The 26444-nt window shown below is 43.9% G+C and overlaps 2 protein-coding genes and 1 pseudogene across 6 annotated transcripts; 2 read left to right on the forward strand and 1 right to left on the reverse strand.

The window, feature by feature from the left end:
- Positions 1-6435: 6435 nt before the first annotated feature.
- LOC100479992 lies at positions 6436-7139 on the forward strand (annotated as a pseudogene).
- An 8108-nt stretch (positions 7140-15247) lies between these two features.
- On the forward strand, positions 15248-20501 carry PTPMT1 (protein tyrosine phosphatase mitochondrial 1). Its single transcript, XM_002921655.4, has 4 exons — positions 15248-15623; positions 15737-15817; positions 18178-18369; positions 19697-20501. The coding sequence occupies exons 1-4, from the start codon at positions 15450-15452 to the stop codon at positions 19853-19855; spliced, it is 606 nt and encodes a 201-aa protein (XP_002921701.3). The 5' UTR covers positions 15248-15449; the 3' UTR covers positions 19856-20501.
- An 837-nt stretch (positions 20502-21338) lies between these two features.
- KBTBD4 (kelch repeat and BTB domain containing 4) lies at positions 21339-26434 on the reverse strand. 5 transcript variants are annotated; one of them, XM_034645297.1, is made up of 4 exons: positions 26268-26434; positions 24817-25430; positions 23335-23441; positions 21339-22875 (listed from the first exon to the last, which is right to left on the reverse strand). In XM_034645297.1, exons 2-4 carry the CDS (start codon positions 25403-25405, stop codon positions 22015-22017), a joined length of 1557 nt encoding a protein of 518 aa, XP_034501188.1. In that variant the 5' UTR covers positions 25406-25430; positions 26268-26434; the 3' UTR covers positions 21339-22014. The 5 variants fall into 5 exon arrangements, with proteins under 5 accessions (XP_034501188.1, XP_011226297.1, XP_011226298.1 ...); XM_011227995.3 differs by having other exon boundaries at positions 24817-25434; positions 26268-26406; XM_011227996.3 differs by having other exon boundaries at positions 24817-25452; positions 26268-26402.
- Between the last annotated feature and the right edge of the window lie 10 nt (positions 26435-26444).

The following is a 26444-nucleotide window of genomic DNA, read 5'->3' on the forward strand; positions in this document are numbered from 1 at the left end:
CTCGGCCCTGAGCACAGTACCCACAGGAGTTCTGGATGATTTGGTGGGCGAGGACCTCTGTTTGGCACTGAATTATGCGCATAATAAAATATTTGATAAATGAATGAATGAGTGAATGGAATGGTGCTTGGGCCAGCTTTAGGCACATGACACACCCCCCTTCTGCACCAACCAACAAGCAATGGGATCCAGGCCTTCTTCCTTCTTTGCTGAGACGTGGAACATGAGTGTATATTGCAAGCTTTCAGAGTTAGAAAAGTGCTTTTTAGCAGGATGATCCGCTGTGTGAACGCACAACCTTGTGAAAATCCCTGCAGCGCCAGGAAGCTCTTAGGGGTTCTTATTAAGAGACTGATTGTCCAGCCCTAATCTACTTTTCCCAGAAAAAAAAAATTTAAACAACCCAGCTTAGGTCCTGAAAGACCTCCTTAAGAATGACTCAGGGATCCCAAGATCTAGGTGGAATTCAAACTACAACTGTTTGTTGTTTTTTTGTTTGTTTAGAAAGGCTAATGCAGGTCCTACACCTTACCTGAAGTGAAATACACATAAAAAAAGAAAACTTAGTTCTGGGACCTTTTGGCCCAAGCAACAGGCAATTACTCATAGGTTTGCAAATGATTTCTCTGTAACATCATCTGGCTTCCCAGAGCAAATAATTCCTGTATCCACAAATACAGATTATACCCTACCTCACCACAAAAAAAATAAAAATAGGGCTGCCTGGGCGGCTCAGCTGGTTAAGCATCTGCCTTTGGCTCAGGTCATGATCCCTGGGTCCTGGAATTGAGCCCCACATCAGGCTCCCCGCTCGGCAGGGTGTCTGCTTCTCCCTCTGACCCCCCCCCACTCATGCTTGCACGCGCACTTTCTCTATGAAATAAATAAATAAATAAATAAAGGCACTCCCAAGCAGAAGCCTCAAAGGTTTTCCCATGTGTTGGAAACACCTCTTTCCTGGGGGGGGGGGGATAACTAACCACAGTTTTTCTGGTACCATACAGACAGGAACAATTAGCCCCTAAATTATGCATTATAATATTCCCTAATTGTACCATATAGTTTATGATTTTATATACATTTATAATGCTGATCTATGATCTTGTTAGTAATTATATGTGTAATTTACTGAAAACATCCTGTATTTGTAAATCATTACAACTTATAGAATGTTGTCATATACATTACCACGATTAATTTTATATTTGTCTCCCAGCTGCCATAGATTGTACAAACTTTGTTGTTGTTGTTTTTAAGATTTTATTTATTTATTTGACAGAGATAGAGACAGCCAGCAAAAGAGGGAACACAAGCAGGGGGAGTGGGAGAGGAAGAAGCAGGCTTCCAGCAGAGGAGCCTGATATGGGGCTCCATCCCGGAACACCGGGATCACGCCCTGAGCCAAAGGCAGACGCTTAATGACTGAGCCACCCAGGCGCCCCTTAACAAACTTTGTAAACAGAGACTGTCTTTGTGGGCCGCAGAATCATCCAGATATGCACCTGGCTCACTTCCTTACCTCCTTCAGGTTTTGACGTAAATGTCACATTCTCACTTGAGCCTTCTCTGACCACCTCATTTAAAATTACACATACGCAGAGGTGCCTGGGTGGTTCAGTCAGTTAAGCATCTGTCTTCAGGACCTGGGATCCAGCCCCATGGCAGGCTCCCAGGGAGTCTGCTTCTTCCTCTGGCCCTCCTCTGCTTGTGCTCTGTCTCTCAAATAAAGAAATAAGATCTTTTTTAAAAAAAAAATAAATAAAATAAAATTACACACACACAAAGACAGAAATAATAAAATTACACACACATACACCCATTCTTCTAATCCCCCTTTCCTGCTTTGTTTTTATCCAAAGCACTAATCACCATCTAACAGAGTATATTTTGTACTTCATATTTTACTTACTTTATTTGTACCCCATCCCATTCAGATGGTACATTCTACAGGAATACAGACTTGGTCCGTTTTACATCCTCAGGGCCTAGAAAAACACCTACCCAGAATAGATGCTCAATAAATATTAGTTTTTAAATTTGACTTACATATACTGTGAGATGGTTACCACAATAAATTTAGTTAACATCCATCATCTCATATAGATACAAAAAACAAACAAACATTTTCTTCCTTGTGGTGAGAACTCTTAGGATCTACTCTTTTAACAATTTTCCCATATACCATACCACAGTGTTAACTATAGTCAGCATGTTGTATATTACGTCCTTAATACTTAGTTATCTTATAACTGACCATCTTCATCCACTCCCCCTCCCCCGTCATTCATCACATGCTCTACCCACTGAGTCAACCATGCACTCCTTTTTAAAAATTATTTCATTTATTTACTTGTTTGTTTTGTTATTTATTTTTAAACAAATCTTAATCAATTTGGAAGGCAACAAATGAAAGAGGGGCAGCTGGCTGGCTCAGTTGGTAGAGTCTGTGACTCTTATGTCTGGGTTTTAAGTTTGAGCCCCACAGTGGGTGTAGAGATCACTCAAAAATAAAATCTTTAAGTGAAATAGGGAGCTTTTCATACTTGTTTGCATCTCAGGCTTTTTGTATTTGGACTTCTTAGTATTTTGTCTGAGCCCCGAAGCCCTTTGAAGTTCTAAGAGCCTATTTGTGCTTTTCATATAATTATCATGCTGGCTCTCCAGCCACCCACCACTTTAGGCTGATGCGCTATGGCTCTCCTTGGTAACTAGATGCAAGAGTAACACTAGTACCCTGCAACAAGTGTTCCTTCCTCTCTGCCAATGGGAGCTGTTAAGTCAAGAGGCAGATAAAATAGGGAAAAGTTTCTGGTTGCCTTTCAAGAAATATCTACTAAGTCAGTCCCCATGAAAAGAAAAAAAACCTGGAAAGACGAGAATAAGAAAATGGTTGAGAACCCTACCTTCATCTAACTCATGGGTATGTTCCAGGGAGCTTCCGAAGGCTAAGCAATTCATTCTCCTTTTTCATACTGAGCACCTAGATATGTTTATTAATGAATTCAACAATATTTATTGACAGGGGAGGGGGAGTGGATGAAGATGGTCACACCAAAATCATAAAAAGAGTAAGGTTTTTTCTTAAAAAGAATTCTTAAATTCTTAAAAAGAATAAAATAAAAAATCTTTAAAGAGGGGCGCCTGGGTGGTTCAGTGGGTTAAGTCAGCCTTCAGCTCAGGTCATGATCCCAGGGTCATGGGATCGAGCCCCACATTGGGCTCCCTGCTCAGTGGGGAGTCTGCTTCTCCCTCTCTCTGCCTGCTGCTCCGCCTGTTTATGCTTTCTGTCAAATAAATAAATAAAAATTTTAAGATTTTATTTATTTGACAGAGAGACGGCGAGAGAGCAGGGGGATACACACACACACACACACACCCTTTTTTTTTTTAAGTAGGCTCCATGCCTGGCGTGGAACCCAATGTGAGCAAACTCACAACCCTGTCAAGACCCATGAAATCAAGACCTGAGCTGAGATCACTTAACTGACTGAGCCATCCAGGTGCCCCAATTCTTTTTACATTTTGGAATACAAGCTCCTTGTTGGATATGTGTAGTGCTTATGTCTTCTCCCAGTGTGGCTTGCCTTTACCATCTTAATGGCTTCTTTTGATGAAAAATATTTTTAATTCTAATAAGGCCCTATTTTTTTGTTTTTGTTTTTTTCCAAGCCCCTGTTTTTTGGTCCTTATTTTATGGTCGGTGATTTCTGTATTCTGTTTGAGAGATCTTTGTTTACCCAGGTCATGAAAATTTTCTCCTTTACTGTTTTAATCTTTCACACTTAGATCTAAGAGCCATCTGCTGTTTTTGTGTATGGTGTGAAATAAGGGTCAAGTTTCTTTTCTTTTGTCTTCCGTGTGGACATCCAGTTGATCCATCACCATTTGAAAAGACCATCTTTTCCCACTGAGACTTGCAGTGAAGCTTGCTTGCTTCCTTCCTTCCTCCCTCTTCTTTTCTTTTCTTTCCTTTTCTTTTCTTTTTTTCTCTGTTCTTTTTTTCAAGTAGCCTCCACACCCAAGGCTTGAACTCATGACCCTGAGATGAAGAGTCACATGTTCCATCAACTGAGCAAGCCAGGTGCCTGGAAGCTTTCTTTTTTTGAACTCTCATGTATTGCTACTAGCAATAAAAACTAGTACAATCACTTTGGAAGACTGTTGGACTGTATCTACTAAACCCAAACAACTAAATGGACTTATACCCTATGATGCAGTAATTCCATTCCCAACAGAAAGAAGTACAGAAAGAATTGTTTGTGGCACTTTTACTAATAATAACCTCCCAAAAAATAATAACCCAAACTGTAAATTATAGATAAGTAAATTGTAGAATATATTTATAATGGGCCATTTATATAGCAATAACAAGGAAGAAACTGCTACTATATATAACAATGTGGATGAATCTCACAGACATACTATTAAGCGAAGCAAGTCAGAAAAAAAGAGCATATATTGTATGTCTATTTAATTGAAGTTTGAGAAGAGGCAAAAATAATAAGACATGTCAGAATAGAGGTAATCTTTGCCAGGAAGAGGGGACTGACTATGAACTGAAGGGGGTAGGAGAGAACTTTCTGGAATATTGGAATGTGTTACATCTTAGTCTGAGCGGTGGTCTCATGGATGTATAAATATGTGAAATTTATCACACCATGCACTTGGAATTCGCATGTTTTCTATGGCCAGAAAGAATAACAACAAACAACCTATTAGACAAATGGACAAGGAAATGAATATACAATTCACAGAGAGGATACAAATGGCCAATAAACAAAAAAAGTTCAATCTTAACAAATAAATAAAGATATTAAAATTAAAACAATATGGATTTTTTGGACTGTCAAATGGGAGATAAATTAAATAATTAAATTTAAAAAGTTGATGAGTCGTGAGCAACAGTCTCTCTCAGTGTATACACAGACAGCCATACTGGAGGGAAATTTAACAATAGTCGTTAAAATTAAAAACATTCACGTCTATCTATATAAAATTCTAGAAAATGCTAATTAATCTATAGCGGATTAGTGGTTGCTGAGGAATAGGGTGAGGGAGTAAAGAGGTTTGGGAGAGAAGGGGTTACAAAGGAATGTGAGAACACTTACTTGGGCGTGATGGGCACATTCCAGTATCTCCATTACGGTGATGGTTTCGTAAGTACATACATATATCAAAATGTATTAAAGTGTATACTTCATTTAAAAAAATATTTGGGGTACCTGGGTGGCTCGGTCAGTTAATTGTCTCCCTTCAGCTCAGGTCATGATCTGGGGGTCCTGGGATCAAGCCCTGCTGTTGGTCTCCCTGCTCAGCTGAGAGTCTGCTTCTCCTTCTCCCTCTGCCCCTGCCCATGCTCACAGGCTCTCTCTCACTCTCTCTCAAATAAATAAATAAAATCTTAAAAAATAAATAAAAATAAATAAATTTTTTAAAAAGATTTCATTTTTAAAGTAATCTCTATACCCAGCATGGGTCTGGAACTCACAACCCTGAGATCATGAGTCACACACTCCACGGACTGAGCCAGTCAGGTGACCCTAAAGTGTATACTTTATTTTATTTTTTAAAGATGTGCTCCACACATGTAACTTTTTTTTTTTTTTAAGATTTTATTTATTTATTTGACAGAGAGAGACAGCGAGAGAGGGAACACAAGCAAGGGAAGAAGCAGGCTTCCAGCAGAGGAGCCCGATGCAGGGCTCGATCCCAGAACACTAGGATCATACCCTGAGCTGAAGGCAGATGCTTAATGACTGAGCCATCCAGGCGCCCCTAAAGTGTATACTTTAAATATGTGTAGTTCATGTATGTCAATCATACTCAAAAAAACTAAAAAATTTCCCCGTGACCCTCTCAGAAAGATGCACATATCCTTTAATATGGCTGTTGTATTTCTAGAAATGCTTCCTTCAGAAATGTTAAGTAGGCAAAGCATTTACAAGGTGTTTTCTGTAGCATTCTTTGTTTCAGCCAACTAGTACTTCTTAATGCCAACTATGTCAGACACTGGGCTAGACAATGGAGTTATAGGCATGAATAGACAAGGTCTCTGCCCTCATGGAATCGACTATATTTATTATTGGTTGAAAAAAAAAAAAAAAGGTGCTACCCAGCTGGTTCCCCATCCATCAACAGGGAAATGGTTACGGATATAACGGTACCAGTCGTTGCTGTGGGATATCTGGAAACCAGAGCAACTAGAGCCATGGGCAGGAGCAGCAGGCACTGGGGGACAGCCAGTGTGGCCTCTACAATGACCTGCATGGTTAAGATAGTGTATGCTCTGCAGCCTCCCTCCAAGCTCAGCAGCGCTCCCTCCCACCCGCCCCCCGCCCCCCTGCCTACAAATGTGAACCGCTTCTCGGAGCCTATGATCTGTGAAGTCCAAAGAAGTCAAGGTTTCCAGACTTCTTCATTCAGGAGGTTCAAAGAATGACGGTACAAAAATCATCAAACTGTTGGGCGTCTGACTTCAGCTCAGGCCATGATCTTGGGGTCCTAAGATACAGCCCCCAGTCTGGCTCAGCAGGGAGTCTGCTTGTTCTTCTGCCCCTTCCTCTGCCCCTGCTCATGTTCTCTCTCTCTCAAATAAATAAAATATTTTTTTAAAAAATTATCAAACTGAAGCAAGAGAATGGGCAGGTGGAAACTGCAGATACCACCATCAGGAGAAAGGTCAGAACACCCTGGGAACCACTAAGTAAGCAGAATCAGAGGAGGAGCTCAAGCTTAAGAACCAGCTCCTGGAGGCTGTCCGGGGGCAGTTGCCCAGAAGTTGACTGAAACTCAGGAAGAACTGGAGGACCCGACCCAATAGGCGGGGCTGCTGGAGCTGTTGCAGGCCAACAGTTGGGCAAGGGTGCCAACCCAGTTTAGGCAGCGAGACCCTGGCATCAGAGCAAGAATCCACACGGATCCCATGGGCTCTGTGTTGTTGTTAGAAACTGCAAGATGAGCTGAAGCTTTTTAAAGAAACAGCCAAAAGACAGATGGAGGAGTTCCAGGACCTGAAAGTAAAGTTGAAGATTAAAGAAGAGGAGAGGGCCCAGTTCGTTGAATAGCAGATTTTACATAACAGTCAAGTAAATGATTTTAAAACAGCCCTTGAGGAAATGGAGCAGCTATTAGAAATGTGATAAAAAGCAAGTGGCCAGATGGCTCCCTCCTGGGGAGAAAGTCTCAGAGGAAGCCACTTAGAACATCTGCTTGTTGGTCATGATCTAGGATTCACCATCCCCAGAAGGAAACAGTTTCTGCAGTAGGATTCAGGATCGCGTATGCTGGCATGGAGGTGCCGCCTTTCGGCGAGCGTTCCCAACCTTCCAAAGGCTCGGCTCTCCTGAAATCTCACGCACGTGTAATTGAGGGGCATGGAAGGGGCCCCAAGGAGAGCTCGGATCAATGTCCTAGGGAACAACAGGGTGCTTGTAGGAATCAGGAAACAAAACCAGCCACAGTCAGGGGATCCAGAAGGTCCCATTCAGATATGTGGGAAGAACACTGGAACCATGCGCTCTAGGAGAGCCGTCACTGAGGAGCCATGCACTCCCCTTCTAACTTCGGACACATTCTGTCCCATCCTGGTTGGGCTCTGTACCTCATTGTAAATTTATGAACTTGAAGCAGCTTAATAAATGGAGTGAAGGTATAGATAGCAATAATACCTACCTGAAACTGCGTGCCTTGGAGCTTTTCATATAAGTCACTTCTGTTTACATATATATTATATATCTTTGTAAAATGTAAAATTTTTAAAGTAATATTCTGTAACTATTTACATTATAACTTTGAGAAATGAAAAAATGATAGTACAATTATTACACATTCGTCTATCAAAAGCTATTAGAAAACTATCTAGGGGCGCCTGGCTGGCTCAGTCAGTGGAGCATGTGACTCTTGATCTCGGGGTTGTGAGTTCAAGCCCCATGCTGGGTGTACAGATTAGATAAAAATAAAATCCTAAGGGGCACCTGGGTGGCTCAATCGTTAGGCGTCTGCCTTCAGCTCAGGGCGTGATCCCAGGGTCCTGGGATCCCGCCGCATTGGGCTCCCTGCTCTACTGGGAGGCCTGCTTCTCCCTCTCCAACTCCCCCTGCTTGTGTTCCTCCCTCTCTCTCTGTGTCTCTCCATCAAATAAATAAAATCTTGAAAGAAAGAAAGAAGAAAGAAAGAAAAAAAGAAATATATATATATATATATATGACCTGAGCTGAAGGCAGATGTCTAACCGACTGAGCCACCCACGAGCCCCAGATATTTTTAAAAGATTTTTATTATTTATTTGAGAAAGAGAGTAAGTGAGCGAGAGAGAGAGCACAAGTGGGAGAAGGGGGAGAGGGAGAAGCTGACTCCCCATCCCAGGACCCCCAGATCACAAACCGAGCTGAAGGCAGATCCTTAACCGACCCAGGTACCCCTAGTGACCCAGAGTGATGGGGACTCTGCCACGTATAACTCATTCCTGCTGAGATGATTCCAGCCATCTTCATCACCACTCTAGCCCCCAAGAGGAGAAAAAGAGTGTGAAGAAGACTCGTGGAGGAGTTATGGACTGGGCCTGCTGGTCCTGATGCTGGCACACATCACTTCCTCTCACACTCCATTGGAGGTGACTGAGTCCTGTATCACCTCCTACTTCAAGGGACACTGAGCATATGACAGCTCAGATATTGTAAGAGAAGTGGATAAAGAATTTTGGTGGACAGTTAAGTCTCTAAAAAGAAAAAAACCAAAATCCCTGGGGGAATATACATCTAACTGAAATATTAACTATCTTCAGAGGTAAGATTAGCGGAAACTCTCACTTTTTATATATAATTTTGAAGTGCTTGCATTTATAATATGTATATGTTACTATTATAATCAGAAACTGCAAACCAAAACCAGGGTAGAGGGAATGACAGTAAAATGTTTGCATAAAAGCTGAAATCAAAAAACATACAAAAAACCCCACTAAACTCCTTGTTAATTTATTTTTTATTTTTTTAAAGATTTTATTTAAGAGACAGAGACAGAGCATGAGCAGAGGAGAGGAGGCAGAGCGAGAGGGAGAAGCAGACTCCCCGCTGGGCAGGGAGCCCGACATGGGACTTGATCTCAGGACCCTGCAAACATGACCAGAGCCAAATGCAGATGCTCAACCAACTGAGCCACTCGGGCATGCCAACTCCTTGCTTAAAAAAATAAATAAATAAAAATAAACCAAAAAAACTACTAAACTCCTTGTTTAAAAAAAAAAAAAAGCTGAAACCACTTATTCAGTAAAATCAGACACCAACCTAAATTTCCATCACAGGAGAATGGGTAAATAAATGATGGTATAGGGCACCTGGGGGGCTCAGTTGGTTAAGTGTCTGCCTTCAGCCCAGGTCAGGATCCCAGGCTCCTGGATCGAGTCCCGCGTGGGGCTCCCTGCTCAGCGGGGAGTCTGCTTCTCCCTCTCCTCCTGCCCCTCCCTCCTGCTTGCCTCACTCTCACTCTCTCTCCAATAAATAAAATCTTTAAAAAAATAAAAAATAGGGGCGCCTGGGTGGCTCAGTCGTTAAGCGTCTGCCTTCGGCTCAGGGCGTGATCCCGGCGTTATGGGATCGAGCCCCACATCGCGCTCCTCCGCTGGGAAGCCTGCTTCTTCCTCTCCCACTCCCCCTACTTGTGTTCTCTCTTCTCGCTGGCTGTCTCTCTGTCAAATAAATAAATAAAATCTTTAAAAAAATAAAAATAAATAAACAAAAAATAAATGATGGTATAATCATATAAGGGATTATTATTAGGGTAGTAAAAACTAATGAACAATATCTACACACAATGTGGTTGAACTTTTAATGAAAAACTCATGAAAGACTTAGTTGCTGTATTTACCATTTTATAAAGCATACATTTACACGGTAAAAACTATATGGTTAATTTTTATTATGAAATATTTTTAAAAATAGGCCAAAGGGCATCATGACTCCCCACAGAACATCACTCCAACAATGATTAATATTTTGGCATATTTGTGTAGTTGCTTTTTTTCTTGGTACAGTATTTTGATGCAAATCCCTTATATGTCACGTATGTCTACATACTTTAGTAAGCATGTAATAAGCACATTTATAGGCATTTTCTTACACAGCAACAATGTCATGACCACATTAACAAAGTTAGCAATAACTCTTTGGTATTATCTCTGTCCATAATCAAATGTCTCCAATTATTTCAAAAACATGGCTTTTTTTTTTTAAGTTTTATTTTTATTCAAGTAATCTATACCCCCAACGTAGGGCTCAAACTCATGAGCCCGAGATCAGGAGTCACGTGCTCTTCTGACTGAGCCGGCCCGGTGCCCCCAAAACATGACTTTAATAGCTGATTCATTTCACTCAGGATCCACGCTGTCCACACACAATTTCTGGTTACCATGTCTCTAGGACTCCTGATCTGAGAGCTGATTTCCCATTCTTTTTTTTTTTTTTCCCCATGCTTTTGCCTTGCAGAAACGGAGTCAACTGTTCCTGTAGAATATCTATGCTCTGGGTTTGTCTATTGTTGCATGTGATGCCATTTCACTTACCCTTCTATCGTCTATACTTGCTGGAAATGAAAAGTTAGCCCCGGCCGCCTGGGTGGCTCAGTCGTTAGACATCTGCCTTCGGCTCAGGTCATGATCCCAGGGTCCGGGGATCCAGCCCTGCATCAGGCTCCCTGCTCAGCAGGAAGCCTGCTTCTCTCTCTCTCTCTAATAAATAAATTTTTAAAATCTTTAAAAAAAAGTTAGCTTCTTATAAATCTGTTAGCTACACTGGAATTAAAAAACAACAACAACAATAATGAGCATGAGGAAAAGATTTTGGTTTCACTGCATAAACAATGTAAGACCAAAGTGTGTGTGCATGTGTATGATTAAACTACAAAATATAAAATAGTATGTAAATGCACATAAAAAATTAATTAATTAGAAAAACTTGACATATACATGTGTGTAAAAATAAAAGATATTCAGTCTCTTAAGTAGTTAGTGAAATAGAAATAAAAATAAAAAGTTGTCATTAAAAAAAGAAAAAAGCAATATCTTGAGGCCTGTTTAAATTCAGGTTGGACTTTTTTTTTTTTTTTTTAAGATTTTATTTATTTATTTGACAGAGATAGAGACAGCCAGCGAGAGAGGGAACACAAGCAGGGGGAGTGGGAGAGGAAGAAGCAGGCTCCTAGCGGAGAAGCCTGATGTGGGGCTCGATCCCAGAACGCTGGGATCACGCCCTGAGCCGAAGGCAGACGCCTAATGACTGCGCCACCCAGACGCCCCTCAGGTTGGACTTTTTTGAGGTTGAGGCTATGAGCATCTGGAGATGTATAATGGCAGTTTGTCCTGCTTTTAACAATGTGGGGATTAATCAGTGAGTGGTTCAGGTGGCTACAGCCCAATTCCTCCAGGTAAAGTTTCCTTTCAGGGTTTCATCTAATGCTTTTGTCCACTGATGACCATTAACTGGATCCATTATTTGACTAGGGATGCAAAATGCTGAGTTTCTATCATTCTTTCCACATTTATTAGCTGGAATACAAAATACTGAATTTCTAATTTTATTATTCCTTCCACATTTATTAACAGGAAGTCTGCTGTAAAGAAGAAATTTCCCTCACCAACTACCCCGAAATACAGTCCATACAGGAATACCATTCACTGACATATCCCAAGTGCTAGAACATTGTCTGGAATATACAGGCTTCTAAAATAGTTTTCAACTGAATTGGAAACCATATATTGGGGGCTCCTGGCTGGCTCAGTCCATAGAGCATGTAATTCTTGATCTTGGGTTGTGAGTTTGAGCCCCACATTGAGGGTAGAGTTTACTTAAAAAAAAAAAAAAAAAAAAAAAAAAATCCATATTTTNAAGAAATCCATATATTGGAATACTAATGCTTTGAAAACCACAAAGTAAATGTATACGTATCTACAGTGACACGGCATAATATTTATAAAAATTGTTGAGTAAACAGCAGGTTACACAGCAGTAAATAGAGAATGTGCCAATTTTTACAAAATAGACTTTAAGTGTATCAAAAATAGAATGGAATGGGGCACTTGGCTGGATCAGTCACTGCAGCATACAACTCTTGATCTCAGGGTTGTGAGTTCAAGCCCTATGTAGGGTGTAGAGGCTATTTACAAAAATAAAATCTTAGGGGCTCCTGGGTGGCTCAGTCCACTAAGTGTCTGACTCTTGATTTCAGCTCAGGTCATGATCTCAGGGTTGTGAGATCGAGCCCTGCCCTGCGTCGGTTCATGGCTGGGCGTGGAGCCTGCTTAAGATTCTCTCTAAAACAAAAAAACAAATATCTTTTAAAAAATAGAATGGATTAACAGGTGAATATGTGATAAAACCAAGTGTTAATTGTAGAATTTAGATGGTGGTTATATGGGTTTTTCTGGTTCAATTTATTCAGTTATTCAGTTACTTTATCATGAAAATGTTCATCACAAAATGTTGGAAAAATATGTGTATAAAAATTTGTATTTCTGAAGAGTGAGTTTGGGGGTAAGGATGGAATTTTTCAGGTTATATACTTTGTATAAATCAAAAATTGTAAATGATTCTTTGACATAGTAATTCCACTTTAGGAACCTATCCTAATAGGGGCACCTGAGTGGCTCAGTTGGTTTAAGCAGCTGCCTTTGGCTCAGGTCATAGTCCCAGGATCCTGGGATCAAGTCGGGCATCACATTGGTCTCCCTGCTGAGTGTGGAGCCTGCTCGCCCTCTCCCTCTGCCAGCCACTCTGCTTGCTTGTGCTCTCGCTTTACGCATTCTGTCAAATAAACAAAATCTTCTTCTAAAAAAAAGAATCTATCCTAATAAAGTAATTCTAAATACGGAAAATACAGAAATACAGAAAAAAAATTCATGCTGGAATTATAAAAAAATATTTGGAAATATCCTGAATGTCCAATAACAGGAGAATGATCACATTATGGTGTGGTAATTAGGTTCATTCCAAATGGTAAAGACAATGTAATAATATGGGAAGTCCTCATGGCACATTTCATGGAAAAAATTGATATAAAATTTTGTCAACATGATTACAATGAGTTAATTTATTTTATTTTATTTTTAAGCAATCTCTAAAGCCAACATGGGGCTTGAACTCACAAATCCAAGATCAAGAGTTGCACGCTCAACTGACTGAACCAGCCGGGTGCCCCTACAACGCTTTCTTTTTTTTTTTTTTAAGNTTTTAAGTTTTTTTTTTTTTTTTTTTATTCGACAGAGATAGAGACAGCCAGCGAGAGAGGGAACACAAGCAGGGGGAGTGGGAGAGGAAGAAGCAGGCTCACAGCGGAGGAGCCTGATATGGGGCTCGATCCCAGAACACTGGGATCACGCCCTGAGCCAAAGGCAGAGGCTTAACCTCTGTGCCACCCAGGCACCCCCCTACAACGCTTTCTAAATATGGTACACATAGACCACATAGTGTTATCATATGACCCAATAATTCCACTCTTAGATATCCAAGAGAAGTGAAAACGTATGTTCACACTAAAATTTGTATATGAGTGTTCACGGCAGCATTATTCAAAATAGCCAAAAAGTGTTAACAGTCAAATGTCTGTTGACTAATAAATGAGGAAACAAAATGTGATATATCCATACAACGGAATATTATTTGGCAATTTTTAAAAAGTACAGTACTGGGGTGCCTGGGTAGCTAAGTCAGTTAAGCGTCTGACTCTCAAGCTCACCTCAGGTCTTGATCTCAGAGTCATGAGTTGAAGCCCTGCACTGGGCTCCACGCTGGGTGTGGTGCCTACTTAGACGAATACAGTAGTGACACGTGCTACAACATTGGTGAACCGTGAAAACATTATGCTCAGTGAGAGAAGCCAGACACAAAAGACACATACTGTAGGAGTCCATGTACTTGAAACATCCAGCAGGCAAATCTATGAGACAAATTAGTGGTTGCCTAGGGGTGGGGGATAAGGGGATATGGGATTTGGGGGCAAGGGAATAATGAAATGTTATAAAATCGTTTGTGGTGGGGCACCTGGGTGGCTCAGTTGGTTAAGCGTCCTATTCCTGGTTTCTGCTCAGGTGGTGATCTCGGGATCATGAGATCTACACCTCCACCCACTCGTGCCCTCTTTCTCTAAACTACATGAGCAAAATTGGTTGCGATGATTGCACAACTCTGAATATACTAAAAACCATTGAATCGTACACTTTAAATGGGTGAACTGTATGGTATGTTGAGTTATATCTCAATAAAGTTGTTACAAAGAAGTTTTCTAGTGGTGCACATAGGAAATTGGAGGAAAAAAGAAATGTATCTGAAGTGGTGAAATTAGGGGAATTAGAGCAAATTCTACTTCACTGTATTTTCCAATTGTGATGAGTACCTATGACTTTTTTTTTCTTAAGCTTTTTCTTAAGTAAACTTTAACCCCAGCGCGGAGTTTGAACTCACAACCCCATGATCAAGAGCTGCGAGCTCCACCCACTGAGCCAGCCAGGCACCCCAAGTATGTTTTATGACTTCGACAAGGAGGAAAGAAACTTTTTTTAAAAAGCACCAGGTACCAATAAAGAAATAAATAGCACTAGATGCATGTTCCCCTTAATGTAAAGAAGCAGCATCACAACAATTCCTCTTACCTCTCTGTAGGGTGTGGTTTTTATATTTACACTAATCACAATACTTTCTTAATATATTTCCATAATTTATTAGATATGTTTACATATTTTTTTCTTTACACACACACACACACACACACACACACACACACACACGGGTTTGGGCAGGAGGGAGCACGAGTTCTGGCAGATGGGGAGGGTGGGGGAAGGGCCATATCAACCCAGGTGCCCCGCTAGCCCTCTCCGCCGCCACCCCCCAGCCCCCCGCCGCCTAAAAGCTCAAAGCCCATTCTTCAACTGTCCCCTTCAGGACTGCCCCTACCACAGAGTCTCTTCCTGGATTAGTCTTTCCGTTTGTGGGGTCCCACCCTCGCCTCGGTCCCAGCCCCCCACCCTCTGGCCGGGGACTGGGAAGAGTGACCAGGGCCGCCCTTCCTCGGCCCGGCCCGGGGCCCGGTTCCACTCGCAGGGTCAGAGCCCCCCCTCACCTGGGGTCCCAGCCTCCTCCCTCGGGAGGGAGGCCGCCGGCCACGGGCAGGCGTCCCGGTTTCACACGCCGTAGATTCGCAGGCCTCGGGCCGCGGACGCGTCCTCCCACCGCCGGGTCCCACTTGCCGGCCGGGGAATCCCTGGTCCCGGGGCCCCCCCCGCCGAGCGCCCGGACGTCGGGCCCGACGTCTCGGCGCCCGAGGGGCCCGCGCCGACCGCGTCGCCTTCGTTCGAGGCGGCGGACGACTCGCAGCCCTCGTCCCAGTCGCCCTCGGGGCTCTCGCGGCCGCCGACCTCGAGCCTGGGCGTGGGCGGGTCGCGGCTGCGCCAGGCCGGGTGGGGCGGGATGGCGGCCGGCGCGTTGCTGGAGGCCGGCCTGGCCCGGGTGCTCTTCTACCCGACGCTGCTGTACACCGTGTTCCGCGGGAAAGTGCCGGGCCGGGCGCACCGCGACTGGTACCACCGCATCGACCCCACGGTGCTGCTGGGTGCGCTGCCGCTGCGGGGCATGACGCGCAGGGTGAGCCGTGGCGGGGGAGCCGGGCGGGAGGCCGGGCCGCGGCGGGACTGGGAGCCGGCGAGAGACGCCCGTGCCTCAGCTGCCCTTTCTGAGCCCCCGTTTTGCCTCGGCAGCTGGTAGAGGACGAGAACGTGCGCGGGGTGATCACCATGAACGAGGAATATGAGACGCGGTTCCTGTGTAACTCCGCAAAGGTGACGACGGACTGGGAGCGGGGCATGGGTCAGGGACAAGGGCAGGGGCGCCCGCCAGCCGCCTCGACCACCCTGGCTGGGCCTGGAACAGCCTTGGGGAGTTGGTTGGGGGAGAGGGAGCCGCAGGTGACCGTGCCCCAGAGACACGTGCCCCAGGCTTTTTTGCCTCTTCAGTTCCGCCCTCTAAGCTTAAATGGCTGCGGCTGTAGGTAGAAACTAATTGTGAAAGAGAAACCGAGGTGAAAGGCATTTTAAAGAATTGACAAAGTCTACTTCTTTGTGCACAAATGTATTCTTAATTTACGTAACTTAAGTCAGTAACCAAATCGAAAGGCAATTTTTCTATGGCTTGCTGATTTCATTCATTCAACACTGAGCACTGTCAAGCGTTGCCTCAGGCATTCAAGACGAAGACCCTATAAACTCTAAGAAGAAGGGCCACCCCCCAGTCTCCAGGAGTAATTTATCATAAAACAACCCCTTGAAAAATTGCATAGGCTTCATTTGGTATTGATTTGAGGGAATTTTTATTCATATGTTAGCGATAAAGGGGGACTCCAAAGTATTGTCATAACAGAGTTCAGACCTAAAACATAATTTTCATTAAGCTTCAGTGCTTGTTTGTGGAACTCTCCGCAACGGTTATTAGACATTGCACTATCTTCATATAAAGATGTTGCCTTGCAACGCCTGGGTGGCTAAGTCAGTTAAGCATGGGACTCAGGTCATGATGATCTTAGGGTCTTGAGATCAGCCCCACCTCTGGCTCCCTTTTGGGTGTGGAGCCTGTTTAAGATGGTCTCTCACCTTCCCCTCCCCATGTCAAATAAATAAATAATGATGTTGCCCTGTCTTTATTGTGTTGACACCTATTAGCATGACACAATCATTTTTCTTCTTTACTGTACTGATATAACCTGATCAAGAGGCTATTATTTCAACGAGTAGGTTTTTTTGTAACCTTAGAAATGGACTTACATTTAAAATATATTCATTAGTGATGACATACATACATTTTTAAGAAATGGATAACAGTTCCTTGGATTTCCTGGAGTACTTTGCTACAAGGCCTCCGGAATTATTAGCCAAAATGTTAAATGTTCCCTAGTGTGGTCAGTCCTGTGCAATAAAGAGTCACAAAAAGTGCGCGATTTCTGGGTCTGAGGTATTGACACGTGTACGATGCAGCTATATTACCCAACTAGCCTAGAGAAAAATCTCCACGGCAGTGGCTGTCCCATTTTAATAAGCATAAATATTATCTGGCAGTCTTGTTAAAATAGCAATTCCTAGGTACCACCCCCCAGAAATTCTGACTTAGGAACTTTAGGGTGGGGTCCAGGAATCTATACCCAAGGTGGGACTTGAACTTACAACCAGATCAAAAGTCGCATGCTCTACCAACTGAGCAGCCAGGTACCACCTTATCTGGACTCTTAAGGGAAAAAAAAAATTGCTTGATATACCAGAGGCCTTATTTCTTCTATTGCTTATTCTTTTCTTCTTCTGAAGTGATAATGTATTAACAAAGGTAGGTGTGTGTTTTAATTTTAAAATGGTAACTCTATTTTGTACCACGTGCTCTCTCAAAAAAAAAAAAGTGGCAAAGAGACTTACAGACAAGAGAAATAGAAAGCTCTTGCAGGGGCACCTGGGTGGCACAGCGGTTAATCGTCTGCCTTCGGCTCGGCGTTATCCCGGCATTGTGGGATCGAGCCCCACATCAGGCTCCTCCGCTGTGAGCCTGCTTCTTCCTCTCCCACTCCCCCTGCTTGTGTTCCCTCTCTCGCTGGCTGTCTCTATCTCTGTCAAATAAATAAATAAAATCTTTAAAAAAAAAAAAGAAAGCTCTTGCAAAATATAGTAGCCCAGCCCTGCAGCTGGGTCACTGCATGGGTGCCAAGATTATGCAAAAAGTTCACAACTTTTGTAGATGAATTTTATACAGCTAATATTTTGCAGCTAAAGATTCAAATACCCAAAGGGTACTTTAAGAACATTTTAAATCTTGAACATGATTCTAACTTAGTAGCACAGCTGTTGTTTGATGAAAGACCAACCATGCAGGTCAGCCATTTTAAAGACATCTCTGTAAGAAGTTTCTTGTTTAGAAAATAGTAAACAGGGGCGCCTGGGTGGCACAGCGGTTAAGCGTCTGCCTTCGGCTCAGGGCGTGATCCCGGCGTTACGGGATCGAGCCCCACATCAGGCTCTTCTGATATGAGCCTGCTTCTNTATATTCACATTGTAGTAAACCCTAAGCTTCCTTGTTGTTTTGCTGTCTCTTGGGAGCCTGTATTCCTACTGCTCACATCAGGCTTTTTTCATTTCCTTTTTTACGCTGCCGGACCTGGTTGCAGGAATGGAGGAAAGCAGGAGTCGAGCAGCTGCGGCTCAGCACAGTAGACATGACTGGAGTCCCAACCTTGGCTAACCTCCAGAAAGGAGTCCAGTTTGCTCTCAAGTACCAGGCGCTGGGCCAGTGTGTCTATGTGCATTGTAAGGCTGGGCGCTCCAGAAGTGCCACCATGGTGGCAGCATACCTGATTCAGGTAGGAAAGGTCTTTCTGGACTGGTCTATTTACAGCCTATTTCTAGAAATTCAGTAGCATGGTTGGTCTACTGGAAGGCCTTCCTGGAAGGAGCCATGTCCCCAGTTTCAGGCCGTTGGGAGGTGGAAAGCACCTGAAGTTTGCAGATAGGCTGACCTCTGGCTTTGTCACCTAACAGCTGTGTGACCTTGACCTTAGGCAAAGTGGCTTTCCCTCTCTGATCCTCAAACTAAATGTGTCATGAAGCTTGAATGGAAAGTATGTCAAGCACTTACTACCTACAACAGGCACTCAAAAAATGAAGTTGCAAAGGACGTTAACACCAGTAAAAGGCTAAAATAAAAGCATTTTTTATAAATAGTATGTCAGGAAACCTAGTACTGTAGATAACAATGCTGGTCACTTACAGCTCTGTAGGACTCAAGATTTCTTGAAGTATTTCAGATCAAAGTTCAGAACATTAATTTCTAGAAACAGAGGATCCAATGGAATTTTGTCTATTACTTTATGATTGGTAGGTGTGAGGCTTTTAAGACTATTTATAAGCAAATACTCTCTAGTCCATTACTTCCTGTTACACAGCTCCCAACCTGACTCATCTTTATTACCTGCCTGGCCCCTGTAGAGCGTTTACTAAGTTATGTGGTTAGTTTAAGAAAAAAAAGAAATGTGGAGATAACAGGCCTGGCTTTGAGTTACTGTGGACTGGTAAGTGATTTAACAGTATTAAAGCTTTGATCATTAGGACTCCATTTACTGGAGGTGGGTTCTCAGGAGGATACTTTGGACTTAATGAGAATTGACCCAGCTGGGCTTGAAATCTGTAGTTTCGTGGTTTTGTTGAGTTCTAAACCAATAGGTATCCTTAGAACACAAAGATAACCCTCCTACTTAAATCTAAAAAGTGTTTTCCGTGCCCTGGTGACAAGCTGAATAAAAACATCTACCATATACTCTCTCCAGGAAACTTATAACCAATAGCCCAGATCCCAGAGGACATCTAATAGGCCTATGCAAGCTTGAATTAGGATCTCAGCTTTGCATGTTCAACCTTCTTTTTCCGAGGTTTGGCAGAGCAAGAATTAGATAGAAAGACTGATGTCCCCTCAGCCTATTGCAACGTATTGTGGGACTGGTTGACTGGGGGTTATAGTACCCCGCCCCCCACCGTTTATAATATATGGGGCATGTTTTTTAACACCCCCCCCCGCCAGATGAAGTTTTTAAAATAATGAAATTCTGAGAGTCCATTAGCACCTGTTATTAGGTCAAGGACACCTTAACACCTGCTCCTTTCTTTCTCTGATTTCCCAATCCTGTACTTCAGGTGTACAACTGGAGTCCAGAGGAGGCTGTAAGAGCCATCACCAAGATCCGGTCACACATCCACATCAGATCTGGCCAGTTGGAAGTTCTCAAAGAGTTCCACAAGGAGATTACTGCAGGGGCAGCAAAGGATAAGACTGGTCACACATCACAGACGTGAAATACACAGATCAGAAAGAACTCAAGACAACCTTGCTTGCTACAGAATCAAATAGTTTTAACAGGACCAAGGGGGCTTAAGCCCAGACTTGACATAGCAGCAATGTGCTAAGTAATGGATAATTTGCTCCCTTTGTCTTGTTTTACTTTCCTGAAGTAACACTGTTGTATGCCTAGAGAGATTTAGTGTGGCTTCAATTCACTGGCTTCAATTCATGTGGCTTCATATCACTGGGATATGGGATGAGGGTCCTTGTTTCTCGAATTGGGTCAAAGAAATCTATTGTGTATGTAACACTGTGCCTAATGATATTTAGCATGACTCAAAAACATTTAACACTGGGAAAAGAGAGGAGAAATACTCAGCCCAGACTCTTTGCCACTGTCAGACTCCCAATTCACTGGCCCCATGGGGCTCTCCTCCCCTTTTGGAGCACTGATCCTGTATGTAGAAAAGGAAGTTCAGGATCTAATCAGTATTGTGGCTGGTATATAAGCCATTTACCTTAGCAAGTCACTCCTTTAGAATTCAAAACAGACACACACATCCCTTCCAAAACTTTTATTTGTATGAACAGTTCCTATCTCTTGGCTTACCTTAGGGCTTTTAAAAGAGTAAAGACCTTATATATTTAAATTTGAAAAAAGTTTCTGCTATTAATCAGAAGTAATACTTTCTATTTCTTTCTGGCTTACTCCTTGGAGTAAGCCAAAAATAAAACCAAAGGGTTGGGCTCCTGGGTGGCTCGGTCAGTTAAGCGTCTGCCTTTGGCTCAGGTCATGATCCCAAAGTCCTGGGATCGAGTCCTGCATCGGGCTCCCTGTTCCTTGGCGAATCTGCTTCTCCCTCTGCCCCTCCCCCCACTCATTCTCTCTCTCTAATAAAAATCTTAAAAACAAAACAAACCCCCCAAAAAAACAAAAAACAAAGTGTTTATTGGGTATTTACCCCAAAGATACAAATGTAGTGATCTGAAGGGGCACCTGCACCCCAATGTTTATAGCACCAATGTCCACAATAGCCAAACTATGGAAAGAGCCCAGGTGTCCATCGACAGATGAATGGATAAAGAAAATGTGTGTGTGTGTGTATACATACACACACACACACACACACCATGGAATATTACGCAGCCATCAAAAAATGAAATCTTGACATTTGCAACCACGTGGATGGAACTAGAGGGTATTATGCTAAGCGAAATAAGTCGATTAGAAAAAGACAATTATCATATCTCACTGATATGTGCAATTTAAGAAAGCAGGGGATCAAAGGGGAAGAGAGGAAAAAATGAAACAAGACAAAAGCAGAGAGGGAGACAAACCATAAGAGACTCTTAATCTTAGGAAACAAACTGAGGGTTGCTGGAGGGGAGGGGGTGGGGGGATAGGGTGGCCGGTGATGGACACTGGGGAGGGTATGTGTTGTGGTGAGCACTGTGTGTCGTGTAAGACTGGTGAATCACAGACCTGTACCCCTGAAGCAAATAATATAGTCTAAAGAAAAATTAAAAATAGATAAATAAATAGCATGTATCCTGAGGGAAAAAAGAAAAAAAAAAACCCAAAAACCAAAACCAACCAACCAAACAAACAAAAAAACCCAAAGTGTTCATTTCCTGACAGAGAAGTGAGAAAACACGAGACGTGGTGTCCTGAATTCAAGAGTCGGCGCTTGCTGGTGAAGGACACCTTCAGCTTAGACCATTCTCCCAACCAAAGCCTGAAGGAAAACTCTTAACACCTAATTCTTTGAGGGAAAATTACCAACTAGCCACTTTGCAGGTTACAGAAAAAAGGAAGATGGGGGCATCTTTCCTTCTGTCCTGGGATCAGAGGTGCTTCCACTTAACACCGATGAGGGAATGACAGGAGGATGTGCCTACAGTCTGAGAAACGGCTTACTTGGACCATCTGCAGTGAGGCACAGGGTTCCCAGGCGACAGCAGAGGACAGGCTGGCCTACTCTTGGAGCAGCCAGATGAGCAGAAGCAGTCTAAAACACCCCTATGGGTTCAGGAAGGACTGTAGTGCTGCCCTTTCCAACATGTGCCAAAAAATAACATAGTACTCTGATGGGGGCCCCAGAGACTTTGAATTTGGATGGGTAGGTGCTGGAAAACGGAAGGGCAAAAGTCAGCTGCTCTTCCCCCCACAGACTTAGGCCAACACAAACTGCAAATTAGTAAGTAGCACCTTAATGCCTCTGGTGACAGTTACAGCTGAAGTGGCAGGGTCAAGCTTGTAGGTGTTGGCATCCCCCTTTTTATATCGGTCCCGAAAAACATAGATGCTCCCGTTACAGCTGGCGATCTTCCAGAGGGATGGGGCAGAGCTCCAGGCCTCAGGAAGGCAAAGCCGGGTAAAGCTGTCTAGCAGGGGATTGTAGCACACCAGGGAGTCCCCTTCAGCCACGATGAACACCAGATCCTTATGCACAGCTGCGTGCATGCGACCTGCGAAGGGCAGAACATAGGGCTTCACATGGCATTTGTCTGTCTCTGTGTCAAAGCACTGGATGAGTCGGGAAGGTTTGGTAAAGAAGTCCAGGTCATTCTCCTCCCCCCCAAGTAAATAGATGATCCCGTTAAGGTTGGCACCAGCGGCCCCTGACACAGCCACCTCTAGCTGGGTTGTCTCTGTCCAGACGTTATCACCTACCCGATAATAGATAACTGCATTGGAGAGGGTATCCTGCAGTGTCTTGCCACCCAGTGAATATATAGCATCTTTCCCGGGCACAGACACCAGGGTGTGCTGGAGCCGGTCCCGGGGCAAAGGTGCACACCATTCCCAGTCCACGGTGGCATTGTTGCACTTCCACATGCGCCGTGGGATGGACCCTCCCACCACGTATAAGTCTCCACCATGCTTACAGGCTGCAGTGATCTGGTGGCACAAGCTGTTTTGGCCACTTACACTGATGGAGTCATCTTCTGCACAGTGTAAGGACACAGCCAACGAGTGGGTACGAGATGACTCTTTCCCGATCAGGTAAATGTGCACATTCTCCCCGATCTCCTATTGGCAAAATTAAAATCATAGATGACATCTATCAGTTCTAGGCTAAGGCTCAGCTGAGAAACCTACCCTTAAGGTTCTGGACCACACACTTGCATCCTGCTCTAACCTACCTCCCTCGAGTTACTGTGTGCCATCCTGACTGTCCTTCAATCACTTTCTTTCAGACATTAAGCTGGGGCAGAGAATCTGTTGCTCTCATCCCGAACTGGTGCTTTAGAAAAAAAGGTGCTTTAGAAAAAAGGTGCTTAGGATTAATGCAATGGTGAAAGTAGTTCTCTTAAGGAACTTTGTGGAGCTCAGAGGCTGGTGGTTTCTGGGCTCATGCACACATCCTCCTCCCCAGTTCTTAACTTTGAGCCAGAGATGACTCATTCACCAGCTATCAAAGAGGCCAGATCAACAGCTGGAATGCATAGATACTATGGTGTCCCAACCCTAAAGAGAAATCTGCCTTACCTTCAAGCTAGTTCTGAGTGACTCTGCAAAAGCCTCTCTTTCTTCTTTATTGAAATTGATCCAGGCTTCTATTGCTTCTGTTGGGTTCTGGGAACACGGAACTCCATCTGGGACAGTCAGAGGAAAGACATGGTCAATGGCAATCCAACAATCTAAAAGAGAAATTTAGAGCCAGTACCTTTAAAGATATGAATCACTTTGTTAGACTACCATCGTGTGTGTGTGTGCGCGCGCGTAAGAAATTAACCTAAATTGCATACCTCACTTGCAGGGTCAGGATTGTTTTTTCTGTTTGTTTTTTCAAGATTTATTTACTGGGCGCCTGGGTGGCTCATTTGGTTGAGCATTTGACACTTGCTTTTTGCTCAGGTCATCATCTCGTGGTCATGGGATCGAGCCCTACATGGGGCTCTCTCTGCTCAGTGCAGAGTCTGCTTCAGCTTAAACTCCCTCCCCCTCTGCTCCTTCCCACTTGAAGCCTCGTGCATGCGCTCTCTCTAAAATAAATAAATAAAATCTAAAAAAAAAGATTTATTTATTTGAAAGAGAGAGCGTGCGTGCACATGCGAATGCACGAGTGGGGGGAGGGGGAAGAGGGAGAGAAAATCTCAAGCACACTCTGCTGAGTGCAGAGCCCCACATGGGGCTTGATCCCACAACACTAAGACCAGAACCTAAGCTGAATCTAAGAGAACAAAGCTCACCGACTGAGCCGACCAGGTGCCCCCAAGGGTCAGGATTGTTACCTAAAGTTGGCCCATCACTTAAAATGTTTGTTAGGTAAATATCTTGACTCATCATCAATTTATTTAGGTAACCAGTCCCACAGGTACAGGCAAAGTGCAAGACAGAGGAGAACATTAATACACAAAACAGCTCCTCACTACTTTTTGGGGGTGAGCACTGCTTTTTTTTTTTTTTTTAATTCAATACTTGTAGATAGTTGACGGGTTTAAAATGTGTGGGTGCACTTATATGCGGGTTTTTTTCAATAAATATAGTACAGTATTGTAATGTATTTTCTCTTCCTTATGATTTTCCTAATAACATTTTCTTTTCTGTAGTTTAAAGAACACAGTATATAATACATTCAACATAGAAAATACATGTTAATGGATTTCTTATGTTATCCATAAGATAATGCTTCAGGTCAATGGCAGGATATTTGTGAAGTTTTGGGAGAGTCGAAATTATACATGGACTTTGACTATGTGGATGTCAATCTTCATCCCCACGTTGTTCAAGGGTTAACTATAAGTCGCAAAGTACTGCTTTTATTTTCCAGGGTTCTTCCTCTGGAAGGGACTGCCTATGACAGCAGCTAAATCTCACCTCAATCTCTCAAAAAGCATTTAAATCCCTACCAGGAATAATAATGTAAATTAATACCAGGAAGCCTGAAGATTCCTTTCTCCTGAATTAGAACTGCCACTAATCATACCTAAGTAGATGAGTATGATGTGCCCCTCTCCTTCAACTTACCCGAGATGATATCAGTGAGTAGATGATGGGGCAGGTGGAGAAATTCATCTGTGCTCTGCAGCTGGGCCAGGTGGGCCTTCGCACAGTGTTTGGCAGCAGTGTAGAGCTCAGGATCACTGTGCCTATCTGCCAGCCACATTACCTGAAGGCAGTCCCCCACCTGCACTGTGCGGGCCAAAAACCGAGAACATTCCTCAAAGAGAGATGTCAGCTGATACATGTCTGACACCTCATAAATTTCCTGCAGCTCTTCAGCTCGAAGTTTCACGGTCCCGTGGTAGATGTAATCAACCAGGAGCTGGAAAACAGATTCGCTGACATCCTGCAGTACAATCACTCGGTTGTGAGCCTCCTTCAGGTTGGAAGTGAACATGGACCGGAAAAAGCAGCTCTGAGCTGAGAGGACCAGCCGGTGAAGCTGAAACTCCCGGCCTTCCACCGAAATGGTGACATCAGCAAAGAGCTCTTCCTCCAGACACAGTTTCATGATGCCCTGAGCCACACGGCCGGAGTGTGACCTATCTTTGAAAGTGTAGTTCACAAAGTAGTTCTCATCCATGGATGCTCCGGGCTCCTCTGGTGACTCCATGGTAGCCAACTTCTCTCTCTGCCACCTGTCTGCAAAGCAACACCACCCTGAATAATGGGGAATCCACAGTCTATTAATCCAACTGTTCAATTCAGGGAGGGAGAAGGTAAAAGTGATAGCAAAGTGGGCAGAGATTGGCCTTAGTCCTAATGACATTCCGGAAGCTCTCCTAAAACCAAAGCTGAGTTCATTCTCCTGCAGTAGCACTCCAACCCTAATGAAATCAATGAAATTTCCTACTCTCGGTGTTCCCCTAAGAAAACAGAATATTCCTTTCCATGATGTAACAAAACGCTTGGTATTTAGGCCAATATGTGAAAGCAAGGCACTGGAAGAAGCCTATGATCTTAAGCCTGGCAAAAACCCTTGCTAACCAAATGACTACTGGGCATAAAACTAGTGAGGCTCTGGGCAGCAGAACCCGACAAAATAGACCCCCGCGTTCTTGTGGCCAAAGTCCCTCTTCCCCCGCGCATGGAGTTCATACCTTCCAAAATAAGGCTTGGCCTGGGACATCTGTTAGCCCCACATTTTCTCTTTTCTACTTCTCCCCTGCACTTCCCGGTTCGCCCTAACGACTCCCCAAGACTCCATCCCAGAATGCGAGACGAAGCCCAGCCGTCCCCAGCCCGGAGCATTAGTAGGCCCATCGCCTGGAGCTGTGTCCCCGCTCCACCTGGAGTCGCCTAGGAAACGGTCGCTAGGCGACCCTTCTCTCCCCCTCCCCCCAACACCGTGCCCCCGGCTTCTCTCCACGCCCCCTCCCGGCGCCCGCTGCCCCTGATCAAAAGCTTAGCTCTGGGAGTGGGGGAGGGGAGTGGAATGTGGAACCCAGAACCCCCGCCCCTTCCCCTCCTCTCACCCGTCCGGTTCCCTAGGGTCCTCGCCTTCTCTCCAGCCTCTGCTACACCAAACTAGGGCTACGTTCACCTCGCGGTTTCCCCACCTGCCTGCCTCGGTTTTTCGCCTGCCTGCCCTCCTTTCATTCCGAAGCCCGGAATCCGGAACCACTGCTTTCGGCCCCGCGTCCGCCCGGAAG

Source organism: Ailuropoda melanoleuca, chromosome 16 (genome assembly GCF_002007445.2).
Source record: "Ailuropoda melanoleuca isolate Jingjing chromosome 16, ASM200744v2, whole genome shotgun sequence".
NCBI classification, from domain to species: Eukaryota; Metazoa; Chordata; class Mammalia; order Carnivora; family Ursidae; genus Ailuropoda; species Ailuropoda melanoleuca.